Source organism: Dromaius novaehollandiae, chromosome 1 (assembly GCF_036370855.1).
Source record: "Dromaius novaehollandiae isolate bDroNov1 chromosome 1, bDroNov1.hap1, whole genome shotgun sequence".
Classification (NCBI taxonomy): Eukaryota; Metazoa; Chordata; class Aves; order Casuariiformes; family Dromaiidae; genus Dromaius; species Dromaius novaehollandiae.
Genome location: NC_088098.1, coordinates 99,284,737 through 99,301,754, shown reverse-complemented (window position 1 = coordinate 99,301,754; position 17,018 = coordinate 99,284,737). Strand labels below are relative to the sequence as shown.

The following is a 17,018-nucleotide window of genomic DNA, read 5'->3' as shown; positions in this document are numbered from 1 at the left end:
TGTAATCAATGTATCTCAGATTGTTAGACAAAGGAAGGTATATGCAACCTTCCGATACCCATTTTTGCAGTTAAAGACTGAGGGGAAAAAAGGAGAAGGGAACATCGCCAAATTTATACTACAAATCAGCAACACAGTTGGGAAGAGACTAGATTCTTCCTTTGGTGTCCTATCCATCGGAGGACACTGTGGCTCACAGCCGTTATAATCCTGGGCCTCCTGAGATGTCCGTGAGGTAAGGAACATCACTGTCATCCTGTTCCCCCCTCCCCCCCCTTTTTTTTTTTTTTTTTTTTTAAACAGCTGAGGAACTGAGATACAAAGCAAGCTGCAAAGCTGACAGGAGAGAGAAGAACTGAATGTATGTCTCAAAGTTCAGGATACAGAATTTAAGATACTGTTGTGGACCATCTTTTCTTTTAACCTGTACAAATAATGCGTTCTGCCTCCCAATACACTAATGAGCCCAATTCAAAGCTCATAAAGAATTTGTTATGTTTCCACTTACTCTGCGGATTGTAATGCAAAGGTTTACAGAAAAGTATAATACTGAGGTCCAGTTCTCAAGGTGTTTTAGCTCAGTGCTCTAAAGTTTTTAAAACACAAAGCTGCACAACTGTATCTGCAAACAGCATTTTAGTTAAAGGATAGCCTTAAGGAAGTATAATGCTAGCCTCCACGACTTCATTCATGAAAAAAAAAAGAAAATCACATGACCATTAAAAATACTGACAGCAGTTTAAGGTCCCAGGCCCCTAACACATATTCAGAATTATAAATTCTAGTCTGGAAGAAGACACAGACTGAAAAAGCCTTTGTTGTGGTAATGTTATCATTCAACTACATGACAAGTTCCAGCCTACAGTCCTGAGTTCCACCTACCAGCAAGCAGAGAAAGGAGTCCAGCTCATGACAGCATCAATTGCTGCAGCAGATAAGAGGACGCTCAGCAGGCTTGCACTTAGACCTCAACTGATGTAGAAATGGCACCATTAACCTTTAGAGCGGTTTCTTGGAAGCGCTAGGCTATCTGTGCTTCAAACTAATAAGGCAGTCACTCTTCAGTGTCAATTGCTGCAGTGCCACTAAGCGTTGCTTCTGAAAATAAGGATCGTTTCTGGGATTTACTCTTGGCTTAATCACATTTCAGCTGTGACTTCAGCCAGCTCATGGGAAACCTAGTCTCAGATTGCCACTCTACAGGAAAATCTAACATCTTAACATGTAAAGCACTTTTAAAATCCTCAGAGATAATCCTCTTCTCAATACCATTTCAGACAATTATATTAATCTAGACACACAATTTGTATTCTCCCCTACCCCTGGACCACAGCTTCAGAGCAGAGCTGAGACGATCCAGTTTCATTAAGGATCACTAGGCTCACACATCTGGTGAAGGGGGCAATACATCCTTTGGGGGTAGTCTTTGTTTATGGGACCTGCTTTGTTAACATGGTGAAAAAACTGGGATTCATTACTGTCCAGGGCATCATTCAATATCCATCTGTTTCACAGGCTTGTGAAAATGATCTCTAACTTATGCAAACTATGTTAAGTCTAGGTGCATAATAACACATTCTCCTCAATTCTTAAGGGAAAAAAACATTAATTTAAGAACAAAGGTAACTGTGACAAATAATGGAATTGAACAGACAGAGAATAAAATGAGTGAACGTTACAGAAGAAAGCAAAGACATCTTTTTGAGGACTGTGGACCTGGTTAAGAGTGTGTTAATTACAAGCTCTACTAATGACTGAAAGCATTTATTGCAGCTTCAGACTCAAGCTTTGGGTTTACTACTGCACAGAATTTAATATTTTTATGCAGACCATGATTTTATTTGCTATTCTTTTAACATGTTTGTTATGATGACAGAACTACCTAAGCTGCATTTGACTATCAGACTATCACTGCTGTAAGCAAAATAATTTCTTATAATGTGACATTTTACTTGATATTTTTTAATTACTTTCACAACTTTTGATGAATAGCAATGATAAAGTTCAAATGAACAAAAGGAAGAATGTGACCCATGTTCAGCATAACACCGTCAAGACAAAAACAAAGACATCTGAAAAAGATCAAGCACTTATCATATTAGTGGTGTTATGAGGAAGAAAAAGATGTGGAGCAGTTATCTGAGAGCACAAATACATAAAACACAACCTATATGCCTTGTATACTTACCCTTCTGTTCTGCAACAGAATGTAACCTCTGTTCTCTTTCCCCTTCCCTTTTCCAAATCTCTCTTAAATATGAAAGCTAATCTCAAATCCAAAATGTACTGCCCAAATCATAATTTGAATATAGCTGAGGTTCAAATGTTTTTGCATTCCACTCGGTCCTATATTAATAGTTCAGCAGACACATTAATGGAACCTTAATAATTGTTTATTACTGCCTTGCAACACCAGCAGGTCACATTTAATTCTGTGAAGACTAAATGCTTTTGCCAAACACCAGGTTAGCTCATGGAAACTTTCAGGCCTGTTCACCACAGCAACACAGGGTTCATTGTACTTTAAATCCAAACAAGTACAGCAAAAATGGTCACAATACCTTCATGTAGCCACTTGAATTCAACTCTTCTATACTATACTATATGCCAATTCCTGTTTCTGGTTCCAACACCACAGTGACCACAATCATAAGGTTAAACCCCAACTGGACTACAGCACGTGTTTAACTGAACCTTAACTTTTTCCCACAAAGCAGAGCTTGTTTGCTTTGTTTATTTTTAAGTTAATGTTTGGAATGCAACTTTATGAATATAGCAGGATTCGTTCCACATTCCAGCTGACGCTGCCTTCACATGCAGTTACAGAGGCTGGGCAGGGAGCTCCGGGTGGTGTAGACGAGTGGTGTATACGGCATATACAGGAGCCATCCCGCCTCAAGGTCAGCCACAGCTCTCCTTCGTAACCCTCGCAGCTCTCCCTCAGTAACCCTCGGAGCGCAGTGTAAGGCTCGTCTCTTTGGCAAAGTATTTGCTGCCTGGAGCTATAGGGAGGCAAATTCTTCCCTTCTCTTTCCCCCCTCCCCACTTCTTGTTTTTCATTTCTTTTCTTATCTTACTTTCCTGAATTCTTTAGCTGAGGGTCATCAATATGTATTCCAACCAGATATTAAACTGCTAGGGGATGGACAGCTTGAATGGGCACAGTGTATCCAAATACCACAACTATGGCCTCATTTTTGGCTGGTAAAATGAGTTGGACATGGAGTAAGAGCAGAGCACTGATCTTATCTAAGAGTCAGCAGAATTAAAGGACCAGAGACAACAGCACATTCAGAAACATCTAAGTAAAATGACAAACAAACTTCATTTTTATTAATTGATTACCTGATCCAACATTCTGAAAGGAGGAGAGGTTACTTCTGTTTGGCATCATATTTGTCTTCTACAGGATGGTTAAAACAAAGCTAATTAGAATGAAACGGATGAATTTTGACCTGCAAATAAAGTAACCAAAGAAAAAAATACTGCTTTAAGAAATATATTCTGAGAACATTTTTTAAAATATGTAGTACAGACCAAAACTTACTTTTCTTGTGCAAAAATTTCCAGAAACAATTCATAAAGAAGTATGTTAAAAGATATTTGGAAAGGACACTCCAAGTTTAATGTGAAGGCTGTAAAAAACCTGACTGGATTTCTTCTGTGAGTTTAAGAGGCCATATATCTTGATTTGATAATTTGATATTATCTATGATCTCGAATCTGTGCAGGTAGTTACTAGTCATAGCTCCTGAGTTCTATTTGCATTCCTGTGGCTTCCTTAAAAAACCATTAAGAAGGCTGGGCTTTCCTGCAGAAGACTATTGTTGAAAGCTCATAGCCCAAATTCATCCCACCTAATGCCAGCATCCTGCAATCACAAAGAAATCTATCTAAAAACAGGTATGCATAGAAAATATTTTGGCATGAAACAATTTCTAAAGCTCCAAAGAAACCAGACTATGAAGGCAAAGTGATTCTTCAAAGTCTATAAAAAAAATTGATACAGCTACAAAAGAGACTTGGCTTAAAAGAAATGCCAAAATTCAATTCCAGCACTAAAGACTAAAATTAAATCAAAATCCAAATAGAAAATCTGTAGTGGGTTGCTCTATCAAAAGAAAAGGGTTTTTCTTTTTTTTTTTTTCCAAACACACATCTGTTTTTAAAAGGTTGACAAAAAAGCTTTAAAAAATTGCATCAAGTGACAAAATTAATAGTGACCATCTGTAGGCCTTCTGCACTTCAATGCTGGACAGGCAAACAGAAATGTGTCAGAAAAGAAAGAAAGAATGGAAACAGATGGCTTAAGCTGTCTACAGATGAGCCACCTATTTAGCCTCAGTAGTCACAACCTCAACATTTCACATCTCTGTTGCACAGAATTTGCTTGCCAAGCTTTTTTGCATTATTCTCCTAGGAGGACAGCCCGAAAAGAAGCAAGCTGACTGCTAAATCCCTATGGAGAGAGACTTCTTTGCAGCGGCTCTGGCTCTTATCTCCTTGCTTTCTTCCCTTCGAAGGCGCTCTCCTGCTGTGTTAGCCAGACCCTTTCCCTCCCCTCTGTTATTGCATGAATCATATCTGTGCTGATCTCACTTTATAATGCTTTTTCTTTTCTTCTTCTTCTCTACAGAGGTCATTTCTCACTCCTTCTAAGGGGAGAGTTTGCACTCTGTCAGGCACCTCTCTTCACAGTGAGCAGCAGGCTTCACCCTGACAGTCGTCTCCAAGAATATGAACTTCACCCTTCTCTGGCAACAGCTCTGCCTTTCAAGGGGTCAGGCAGAGGGAAGAGCCCCTCACACCTCCCTACCTCCTAGGGAGACTCGGGCTCCACATCTGCCTTCTCTAGCGCCACAGGCCTGAAGTTTTCCAGAACAAATTGTGGGAAACAGCCTGGATAGCAGACAGCTCTTAAACCCAAGTTTCATGCTCAACAGGTTATTTTATTGACATTAAACATTTACTGTTCTTTTCACCCTGCTGGGCCTTTCGCCCCACAGGGAGATTCTTTCCCTAATTCCTTCCAGCTTGCCTTGCCTTCTCTTACTAAGCGCCTGCTACCACTAATCCTCCCAACTCAAAGTCTCTACCGTGTTAGAGGCTCCTTTACTGCTGGGAATGTGGCTAAGAGGACCTCAGCAGTCTGCTCGCTGCAGGCAGTTAGAGAGACACAGTCAACATGCAGATCCCTAATTAAACTGGTTCCTGCACTGAGCACTAACAAGAGCTAAAAGTGGTTATCCCACCTTTAGAACTGGCACTCTGCCTTTTGCCTGCCCACAAAATATTAAGGAATGGTACAGAAATCCTGTTAAAAGTGCTGCTACATTACTGTCTTAGCATATTGCTTGCATGAAAGCAGCTATTAAAAATACAATTCAAGCCCAGTGCTCCCCAGAAGAGAACCAAAAATGTTGCAACTTCTCAGGACATATTCAGCTTTCCATAGAGAACTAGTGTGCCTCAAAATTTCATGCTGCTCTATACCAAAAAGTATAATTATATTATCAATCAGAAAATTAAAATATGGTCAACCTGGAATCAAAAGACAAAAGGAAGGGTTGCTTTAAAAGAAGGGAAAGGAAATAACTAGATTTCTTGCATCTCTATCTTTGCTGCTTTTTGTTTAAAATGGTTGGTGAAACCACTAGTAAAAACAAAGAAAAAAAAAGCTGTTCATTCCTCATATATTTGCATCCTGTCTATCTCACAAGAAAGGGAACGGTTTTTAACTAACTGAAAATCCAATCTTTCGTTCATTTTCAAGAATACTTGAGTTTGCTAATAGCCGAGACGAAGAATGTCTTTAAAAGATTAAATATTTATACAGTTTCAGTTCGAGAATTCATTACACATCTCTGTTCTTAAAGAACGAGATATCAGAGAAGTCATCATCTAACCATAATTGGATTTTTTTTTTCTGGAAAAGAACTTTCATTCTACAAATCTCTGCTGTGAACATAAATAATAAACAACTAATGAATTAGTGAATTAAACAAATAAACAGCTCAAAATGAACTGTTTTATCTGCTCACATGAAACCATATTCTTTGCGACCAGGATCATACGGGGCCTCATCCAACAACCAGCCAGACTGATTTTCGTTAAAGAGCATACACTGCACTCTGCCTTGTCTGGAAGGAAGCAAAATGATTTCATCTGGTATTTATAAAGTCATCAGAAGTGAATGTACACACCATTACCAATCATGTTTCATCTGTACAGTGCCCAGGCCAAATTAAGTTTTGTTTTACTAACGACCAGAAGAAATAGGCTGTGAGACAAACAAAGGATTCCAGTTTTAATATATTATAACACAGGGTTGCTTTATAATAAAATTCCTTTCACTCAGCTTAGAAGCATAGAACTGCAGCTTTACCAAGCCACAGGTAAAACTCTGCCCAACATTCATTTCACAGATTTGGGTGATATTTTCTCACCACACCTAATTCTTTCCCCTTCCTTTACTTCTGCTTCGGCTGATACCCACCTCCCTTCAGAAAGGCCTTTCATGGCATACAGTTTGCTGTTACATTACCAACCAAGTCAGTTACAGTCCCTCAGAAACAGCTGAGGTGTTCCTTTGAAAATAAAGTCTCTTTTTAAAGAAGGTTCTTAAATTTGACTCTCTTAAATTTGAATCTCTCTCCTCTAAGGCTTTTCTGCACTTTATTGATTCTTCTTTTGCAGTTTCTCAGAAAACATCACAAGAAGTCGTTCCCAGCAGTTCCTGCCCCACTGTGTTCTCTGTCTTCAGAAGCTCCTAGAGCAGGGTACAACCATCCATGGGAAGCACATGATACTCCAAGTGACAGAGGGCAGGGATAGAAAAGCATCACTGTCACAGTCCACACAACATCATTAGAGTTTCTTTTGTTCAGAAACAAGAAGGTTCTTGAATGATTAGTGTCTATTTCATCTGTTCCAATAAAACACATATGGTTCAGGAGAAAAGCAAGTCTCCTTAATTTTTCCACCCTGAACAAAATTTGATGAACAAGTGCTAATGGCTTCAATGCCTGGAGATTTCACTTTCCCACGGCTTGCCACACCTAAGACCAAAGATGGACTACTCCATTACCAAGCTCATTTACTTCTTTCCTGAGTAATCTTAAGACAATACACTTGCTCCTGATTAAATCAAGACTGTGTTTTTTCCTTAACTTTGCTTATTTCTGCAGAAGAAAGAGTGCTGATAAACTCAAACTTACTGAAAAGTAAAACACATGGGGCTCTATAATTTACCTCTAAAAACACACATGTGTAAATCAGTCTTCACCCAACCCTTTAAAGCCTCCTGCCAAACTAAAGCAATATATTCACAGAAGGCCACCTGCATAATTCAGTTGAGATTCTATACCCATAAACTAGTGAATAGACACATCCTTAATGGGGATCATAGTCACCTCTGATGAAAACTGGGGAACTCAGCAAGGCTGTTATCTACAGATCCACTTACATTCTTCTCCCTGTCCTCCTCCTCTTCTTCCTCCTCCCCCACAACACAATGTACTAGATCCTGAGATACATCTAATTCCCTGCCAGCACAGCCTTGAAAACTGTTCAGTCCCCAGCCTTTCATGATACAGATCCTGCAAAACATTGGTCCCTATAGTGCAAATGATCACAAGGTCTGGTTAGGGATATTGGGAGTTCTGGTTCCCAAAGCGCACAGCTTGGCACTTGCACCAACATTAAATAAATTTAAAATCAAATAACTGTGAATCAGATTTGACTAAGTCCGTCCCTTGTAATCCTGCAGGTTTCCGATGTGGAAAAGGGAGTGGCAGAGGAAGCCGCTCTAACAGCTTATCTTTTCCTCTAAGAAAGTATCACATTGGATATTGGAGAAGGAGCTCAGTAGCCAAAAAAAAGGCAATGCAACAACAACAACAGCAAACATCCCAAAAAACTTTATGCCCTTAATAAATCACATTTATTTTACTGGAGTAACTACCTCAGCTACTCCAAGTAAGCAGCCAAAATTGCACCTAAATACTTTTTTTTTTGGTAATTATTCTGTCCTACTTTAAAAACATGATTCTATCCTACTTTATAAGAATGGATGCTGCAGAAGTCATCATATTAGTTGCCCTTTCCAGTAGAATGAAACCACGTATTTTATCAGATCATGAAAACTGATGATTTGAAATATACATCAAAAATGAAAATATTCATTACTGCGTAACTATTATAGCTCAGTGATCACAACTTGAGATCTTAAAAAGTTGACATAAGAGACATTGACTGCTGAGTGAATCCAAAAGAAAATTACAGTGGAAATGCTGAAGCTCTGTAACTTTTGTTCAATAATAGCTATTCTTAGCTGAAACTGTAACTGTTAAAGTACACATTTCAACTAATCTAAACCCATTCCTACTCCTCTGGTAGAAGAGAGGTTAAAACACTCACTCAGACTGCATTATTTTAGCCAGTATTATTGCCTCCTCTTTAATTTGTACTCACACAAACCATTGTTTCATCCGGACTAGTCCAAATTAACTAAGCTGAGGCTAGAAGTACTTTTCTAATATAACAGTTGATTCTTTCTGCCCAAACAAAACCTACCAACAAGAAGAAAAGTTTAAGAAGAGATTTATATTAAAACAATGAACTCCTTTTCTTCATGCAGCAAAACAGGGCTAACAGAGAACAACCCAGCCTCAAAAAGCTGTATTCCTTTTCTCTACCTCGGTACCTTTTGGTAGCTAAGCTTAAAGTCAGTAATCTAACCTAACGGCTGATTCATCTCACTCCAGTAGCAATGAGCTCTCACGTATTTTCCTAGTACTATTTCATTAACTGCTTTCCTATTAGAAATCTGAGCATGCTTAAAAGATTTGCAAATCAGGATTAAAAAAAATACATACAGACACGGCAAACAGAAAGCTATGCTGGTGGCTGGTGGCCTATGATTGCTTAAATCTAATTGTGCAGACTAACAAAAACAAAACAACAATCTGGTGTGGTTGTAAGAGCACAGCAATACGCTAAATCAATATAATTTTCATTCCTGAAGCCCAGGAAACACAGACTCTCTTGATCTTCAACTAAAATTTCAGGAGGGGGGTTGACTCAAAAACAATTATGAATCTGACTTCACACACTGTACAGCAGCAGAATAATCTATGGAAAAGTATCTCCTTTCCCATGCTACTTGCCTTTAAGCTGCCCTTACCATGTTCAGTGAGAGCTTGCCACACACAGCAGATGACCAAGTCCCAGAAAATACATAGACTAATCAAACAGCTCTAAAGATCTTCTGCTCCTTTTTCTTTCCTCCTTGGATGTCCTTGCCACTTTTTTGCTATCTATTTGTCTATTACAGTTTCCTCCTCTCTCAGGCAACCTTTGCCCATGATCCACTTGGCTTTGCTCTGATTTCTTTCACTGCCACTTTGGGTCTGTCACTTTGTTTCATTAATCAGTTTCCTTCAGTGCCCACTTACCCTGACAGGTCCTGTCTCTTTTTCCCTTTGTCCTTTTCTCCTCAGTTTGTCTCCCCTCCTGAGACACTTGCCCCATATTTCCAAACATCCCCTCCAGCTCTCTAATGCTTCTTCATTTTCCAGCACTTTTAGGGCAGTGAGCATGCCCCCAAACAAAATGTTTCTCATCATAAGTGCTTGGCAAACCCCATCATAACAGTGACAGCTAAACTAGCTTGAACTTGGCCTGACGTGTCCTCTGTGGCTGTTGTGCTACCAAACCGTGCCACACGCCTGCCTACATAAATACAATTTACCAGGAAGCCTCAGGATTTCCTTCCCTCGAGTGAGGAATCCAGGTGCTACACCTGCAGTGACACCATTTAAAATAATTAACACTGGTAAATAAAGCAGTTCAATTAATTAATACCTGAGTGCCCCTGCAAGAGATACAGGTAAGAAAAAAATAAGCCTGGCCAGATTCACTCCTATATTGAAGTCTTTAAAGAACCTTCTAGACAGAAAAACTTCTCTTGGATTTCCGTGGCATCTTGGATGTGCCCCAATGGTCTAAAACAAAACCTAAAGGAATAGCAGCTGCTCTGAACACCTGAAACAAGGCATCATCTTATAGCTATTTAGTTAATGGAGGGGGAAGCACTGTCTGCTATACTGCCAGCTACTACACATCAGAATTAACTGTTTGTTCTAACAAACTAAAATGGAGAGAATACACGGCATTTACAGGCAACAGAGCATTACTTCTTGCACTGACACTATTATCCTCACGTTTTCTCCCACTCTCATTATTTCAGCTCTCCTCCAGATCTTCAAGTGGAAAAGAGAGACAAGATCTTGATGCTTTCTATTCAAAATCCTTTAGTTCTTTGATCCAACTCCAGTCTCAAGGTGAACCTGCTATTTTCATCTGACCCACCCTCTGCTTCCCATCTAAGAAATATTCCAAATTTTTACAATGGCCTTTGTTCCCTCTGAATAATGGTCAAGTGGTATCTTTGCATACTTTGAAGACACTAGTTGCTAACTGTATCTGGTAAGTATAGATAAGAATCGTTTTGGAAAAAAATGGTTAAAATGACTACCCTTCTTGTCCTGGTAGATGCCAAAGACTTCCTTTCCCTCAGTGAAAACATGGATACCCCAAAGAAATGGTTTAGCATTTGTTGGGATGGAAGGGGAAGGAATTTCTGGTGTGGAAAAGGAAGCACTTAAAACAATCCTAAAAAGGTGTTACTGGCCCTTAAAATGGTAAGCAGTTACCATTTGACTGCCCTGAAAGTAACTCTTACCCTGTTACCCTCTTTGTTCAATGTATCCCTCCCTTTGACACCACAAGTAAGCACTCTTCCACATTATACCTTTTTCCTACACTATGTCCTTTCACTATGGGAGAAAAAGCCCATCTTCCTTGTTTGTGATTCCACTTTGCACTACAATGCCCTTTTTCATCTCCATGTCTCTTCCTTTTCTATTGTAATACTTTATCTTTGGGGTAGAATGAGGACCTAGAAAAAAAGAAATATTTAAGAAATTTGCCAAATTTGAGAACTGGCAAAATTGCCTCTCTCTTATATTCAACTTCCCCATGAAAGAGAGGCAATGTGGTCCACAAAGATCAAATATTCGCCACGTTCTCACTGGCAACGTGTCCACACAACTGCCCTTGAGAAGCAGAAATGCAGGATTCAGACACGTGATGAACCAAGGCATGTAGACAAGATGGTATGTAGACAAGACAAGCAAACGGGGAGAAGGACTTGGCGACAAAGTAATGTGTTTAAGATCACACAAGAGCTCAATGGCAGGAACAGAAACGCCATCTCTCTATCCTTTATGTAAGCATAGCCAGACTATTGACACTTCTCCACACAGGGAAATTTCTCAGGCAGCTTTGGGGCGGGAGGAGACAAAGTATGGCCCATCGGTTTTTGTCCTGTTATTCCTTCAGCTGGGGGGAGCGGGTAGCTTTCTGAGAAGGATGGGATCTACAAACAACCTTTGCCAGTCAGCCTGCAGCTCCATGAGCCACTTAGGCACACCACAGCCTCCACCGCTGACAAAGCTACAAGAAGGGGCGAATTACGAGTTCTCAACGTGCCAGGGTAGACTGAGGCCAAAAAAAATCTTGATTCACACAAGCCAGTCAGAGGTAATGCTGGATTCCTGCTGCGAAACTCCAGCGATGCCTAGAGAGCATCCATCACCAGCTGAGTCTTGAGAGAAACCCCATCTTCCCCCAGCAGAATGACTTCAAGCAGCTGTAGGAAGCTATAAAAGCCAACCAAGTCTAACAAAGAGGCGCAGACAAAGAGTCTTGTTCCACCTCCTCCTTCCTCTACCAGGTAGAGCATCGACGTTGAGAAAGAAGAAGGAAAAAAACATAAAATAGGAAACACCTCTCAGCTCCCTCCTCTGCCCCCAAAGGCGCGGCGGGGGTTTCAAGCATCGCAGCCTGCCGCCGGCTCGGCGGGGCCGGGCGAGGAAGGCTTTGTGGGGCCGAGCGCGCAGCGGCGGGGAGCCGCTCGGACAAAGGAGGAGAAAAAGCCGCGGAGGAAACGGCTGCTTATGCGCGGGGCTCCGCGGAGCGCGGCTGTCACGCCGGCGACCCCGCCCAACGGCCGCCCCCCCTCCGCGCGCGCGCACCCCCAACGGTCAGAAACGGCCGGGCGGGGGGGGCGCGAGGACAAACCGCCCTGGAAGCGGGGCAGACACCGGGGACAGCTGCTCGCAACTCGCTGCCTGCGAGGGAGCCTCTCGCCATCCTCGCAGCCAGCGCCGAGCCGCGGCCGCCGCGATCCCGCCGCTCTCACCCCCGCGGGACAACTCCCGCCCGCCCCCCCGCGGCGGCTCCCCCAGCCCTTCGCCGAGCGCACGCAGCCCCACGGCCCCCTTCCGCCGTTCCCCGCCGGCCGGCCCCACACTCACCGCCACCTCCAGCCGCCGCGCATCCCGCCGCCCGCCCAGCCGCCGCCGCCGCCAGCCCCGTCCCAGCGCCGCCGCCGCCAGCCGGGAGCCGCCCCCCGCGCGGGAGCCAGCGCCGCCCCGCGCAGGGGCGCGCCCGCCCCCCGGCGGGGCCCCGGCCGCCCCCGCGGGCGGAATGGTTCGCTCCCCGCAGGCCGGGGGCGCGGGAGCGGGGCGGCCGAGCTGGGGAGGGGGGAAGGAAAGAAAATGAACGGGAGAAAGAGGGGAACGAACAACAAAAAAAGATAATAAACGGCGGAAATGAGGCGGGGGAAGGGGGGGCTACATGGAAACGGGGGGCGGACGGAGCGGCGGCGGGGCGCCCTGCCGTGCCCGGGCCGCCGCACCCGCCACGCCGGGGACGGGGCCGAGGCCGAGGGGTGAGGGGGCCGGGGCGAGGAGCGGTGGGGCTGGTGGCCCCGCGGGACAGCGCCGGAGCAGCCTCGCGGGGACGTGTTAATCACGAGGCAGCTTCCTGCCCGTGAGATTAGCTGCGTAAATAGGGTGGTTTCGAGGAAGGCGTGGGCCCGGTTTTCCTTGCCTGGGGTGAGGGTGCGTTACCAGGGCTCAGGAGGGGCAGCCATCCTTCCTCCTCCTCCTCGCCCCAGTGTCCGCCACCCTTGCTCACGCCTTCGTGCTGTGGAGCCTTACCTGGAAAAAACATACGGGTGTGCCTACGTGTGTGTGTGCGTACGCACACATGAAGCCCCCAGGAGACCCCCGCCAAGGCCTCGCACACCAGTGAGGCACCACCGGCCTTGGGGCCCTGTTCCAGCAGCGGCCAGCTCCAGCACAGCCACGCCAAGAAACACGAGGCCCAGGCCCTTGCCGGCCCGGCCACCCGTGTTGGTTTGAGCTGCTGGCCTCGCCTGTCGTGTGTTTGGGGAGCTGGCCAGGGCGCCCATCTCAGCAGCTTCAGGGGTGTGCACGCGGGGCTCTGCTGCGTGATGGCGGCGGCAAGGCTGACTGCTGGGTTGCAGCCCTTGCCAAGGAAAGCAAACGGCGAAGGAGCCCTTGGAGAGGTGTCCCACCCTGCGACCCGTGGGAGCTGGGCGACCCAAAAGCTGGGCGTATAACCAACGGTCGCTTTTTGAGTGTGAGCATGTTGTCAGCTCCATAAAGAAGACTTCAGAGATCAGAGGTGCGCGCGAGTCTCGTGGACTCTGCTCAGGGCAGTGAGCCAGAGCATCCCGAACAATGGTCGTGCACCTTGCTGTGTGGCCGCATCACTCTACCTTTCTCCGTTTGTTTCCCCGGGAGTAAAGGGGGGCTTGCAATACATACCTACTGCACAGGGGTCCTGCGAGATTAGGGAAAGCTCAGGTAGCACTCCGCACATGTAGAACACTATAGATGTTACTGTTGTGGGGAAACAGTGTTAGTTTTGATCTAGTTCGTGCCTTACATTTTCCAGGGGATATTTTATTTGACTAAAACCTATATTTACCATGATATAAACTTGTAAACACTCACTAGAATCTGAATCTAGGTTATATGGGAACACAACAACAACAAGGCCTTGGCTGTCCTGATGTCTGAGGTAGTTTACATATAAAAAGAAAAGCTTTCGAGATGAATAATTCTAATAAGCCAGAATCTAACCAAGCTCCTCTCCTGTGATGTCTCTGTGAATGTCTGAGTGATTCATTTGCAGTAGTGTTGAACCTGGCTCTTCAGTTTTGGTCACTGAACAAACAAGAAAAAGTACATCCTGTTTAAAAAATAAAAGCGTATACATGTAATGAATGCAAAGTTAAGGACCACTCACAGCTGGAAGAAGTAGGAATGACTTTTAACCCTGCCACAGGCAGAGCCAAAAGCAGCTAGCCTTCCTTTCATCTCATGTGTTTTTCCTTTTCCCTTTTTTTTTTTTAAGCAGGGAAAAAAACTGTAAGTTATAGTCTGCAAAAATCTCCCTAGAGATAATGAAGCATAACAGTATGGAAAGGAGTAACTTTGCGCTTATGGATAAACCATTACTGTGAAAAGATTTAAGATATGCCAATGAAATTGTTCCTTTAGTTAGTTCCTACACACTAGTGCGGTGTTAGCAAAGCTCAGATCAGGCAGAGCACATCTTTGCTCTCATTTATCTATGCTGGGAAAATTTTACCTGCTTGAGTCAATATCATCTGTTTCTCAGTAGCAAAGGATGAAGAAAGAATATGCCTTATTTCTAAAATGACAGGAGGTACTCAGAAACAACCATTGTTGAGGCCATGAAATAAATTGATAAGCTGGAATGACTAACAGGCAAGAATCTAGGAATTTAAAAATGAAACCAACAAAAAATACTCGTGGATGTTTTATGATTTGGAAATGCTTAAAATTAGCAAATAAGTGAAACTGCAAAAACTAAAGAGCTGAAAACAGTCTACTCTTGTTGGAACAAACCCAACAGTACTGCTATTAAGGAAAGTCAGGAAGAGGGGTATGGAAACTTTCATGTGAGCTAGATGTATGATACGGTTCAACAGTCAGCCTCGCTAACTGCTTTTGTGGCAGTTGCACTACTACATCAACTGTGTTATAGCTCAAGCATTATAGCACACCAGTACCTATACAAACATTCTCACAGGGGCTTTTAAAATTCATTACCCCTGAGTATGCAAGCATGTCCAGTAAAAGTTTAGTTTCCATGGTAATTCATATACGTGAAAATCAAATGTTGGAATGTCTGCAAAAAGTGCATTTTAATCGGGAGCATCGACAAATGACAGTATCATTTCTTCGTACCTCATGAGTGATATGCTTCTGTGACAAGGAAGGAGAGATCTCTGTGGCCACTTCAGAAATGCCATCATCTCAGAGCAGGCTTCCACAGTCACAATCGCTGTATTACCTGATCATTTAGCATTACAGATTTCATCTACACAAGGTGTGGGCATGACTGCATTTCTGTCGAATGAGCCAGAGCCCACTTGTGGGATTTGCTTCAGGCTTTATGCTAGCTGCAAGAGGCTAGACAATTCCCTGACAGACATAAAGTCTGTTGAGATAAAGCTATCCCTTGAAGACTTTAGGTGTAGTTACACCCAGTCTTTTCTTTGGTGCAAAACTGGTCTGGTTTCTTCCTTTTCCTGCCTTAACTCTTCATTCTGGTTCCCGCTCTGTGGTTTGCCCCCTTCTTTGGTGGGCTAACACAATTAAATTTGTGAAAACCAGATCAACAAAATGGTCCAGGTGAAAACTCTTCCTTCCCTGTTCCCGCTGAAAAAGGTCCAGCAAACAGCTGTGTTAGTATGACTGATGAGGTAAAGACCTGTGACACATAACAGCTCGGCAGCTATGGCTGAGACCAAGCCTATCTTTTGTGAACCCACTTTGCCACCAGGCAAAAACAGATTATTAAATTTCACCCCTTTCAAACAAGTATGTGGCAACAAATGGGGCTGTAATGATTCAGTGCTTTGCAGCGTGTAACCAGAGCATTTTGAACTGCTGGCTCAGTGAAGAAGCACAGTTGTTGTTTGTCATTGCAGAATAATACTACACAATTGTCTATAGCTCAGAAAATTATAAAAATAGTTGCCACCAGAACTTCTGGTAGAACTTCAAAGCAAGTTGCAATTCTTCTGTTGTAATTTCACCAACACTTTTTGAGGCAGTGTAGTAGGCTGGGTCCTAGTTACTGAAAGAACTTGATTTTTAAGGCCTCTTGGGAATCTCTGCTAAACAAAAAGGCAACCTGGAGCATGACTGCATTCATTAGTACCATTCTGGTGAAAAAAAAATCATGCCCAACAGTTACACTGGTTATGAAAGTTAAAATCTAAAATATACTAATCCAGCACACAATACAGAAGTGTATCAAACAAATAAGAAAATAAGGTAAGTTGGAGTTCAACCAGTGGAGTGTCCTTGTGACTCGGCCTGAATCTTTCTTAAGTTGTTACACAAGAGTTATCAATAAGAAACTGCCCAAGGAAAGTAAGTTACATGGGTAATCAAATTTCATGCTCCAGGGCACAAGTCAATTGCTGGAAGGGTCAAGAAAGGAATTTCATCACTCTCTTCCTTAGCACAGCCACAATTAACTAGGTTGTAATTGCAAGGCAAGAAAGGGGTTAGGTTTTGCATTCCTCTGAATCATCAAGTGTTGGCTGCTTTTGCAGCTGAATTCTGAACTTAAAGGATCAATGTAGTACGTCCTGCATCAGCTTCCTGTTGCACTTCTATGAGACTTTGTCTGTTTGCAGTGCGATTGCGAGGTCTGCTCTTCTTTTGATGATAGCTGCTTAGCTCAGGGTATGGCTTTATTTCAGAACTACCTTTAAAGAGTGAAGACTTTACTAGTTTAAGCAACTTCTTTTTTGTTAATAATGAGTAGACACCTTAAAATGTCTCTATCAATAAATTGTACAGCTCTAAATTACTCATATAAGTAGTGGCAATGTTGTTACAGCCATAATGGCCTAAAGATATAAACAGGGCAAGGTCTTTAGGAACAGGTAACAGTTTTTATACTATAGCCTTTTGGTCTAATAAAAGATCATGCTATTTCTTACTTAAGTAGAATATTTACATAATCAAAAGGATTTTTGCTAACACAGGACAGACATTACTCTGCCTCAAATCACAAGAGCACTGCCCTATTAACTT

At 43.0% G+C, this 17,018-nt stretch overlaps 1 protein-coding gene across 9 annotated transcripts in view; it reads right to left on the bottom strand.

Annotated features, from left to right (window-relative positions):
* PHLDB2 (pleckstrin homology like domain family B member 2) overlaps positions 1-17,018 on the bottom strand; it is an 88,581-nt gene that overhangs the window by 59,509 nt on the left and 12,054 nt on the right. For 3 of the 9 annotated variants that reach the window (XM_064522081.1, XM_064522039.1, XM_064522092.1), the window contains exon 2: positions 3,346-3,403. The exons of 1 other annotated variant lie outside the window; for it this stretch is intronic. In XM_064522081.1, the coding sequence (XP_064378151.1) occupies positions 3,346-3,403 (58 nt within the window). Of the gene's footprint in view, positions 1-3,345; positions 3,456-12,380; positions 12,511-17,018 lie in introns of those variants that run through there. 5 more of the 9 variants (XM_064522049.1, XM_064522045.1, XM_064522040.1 and 2 more) reach the window with 4 other exon arrangements.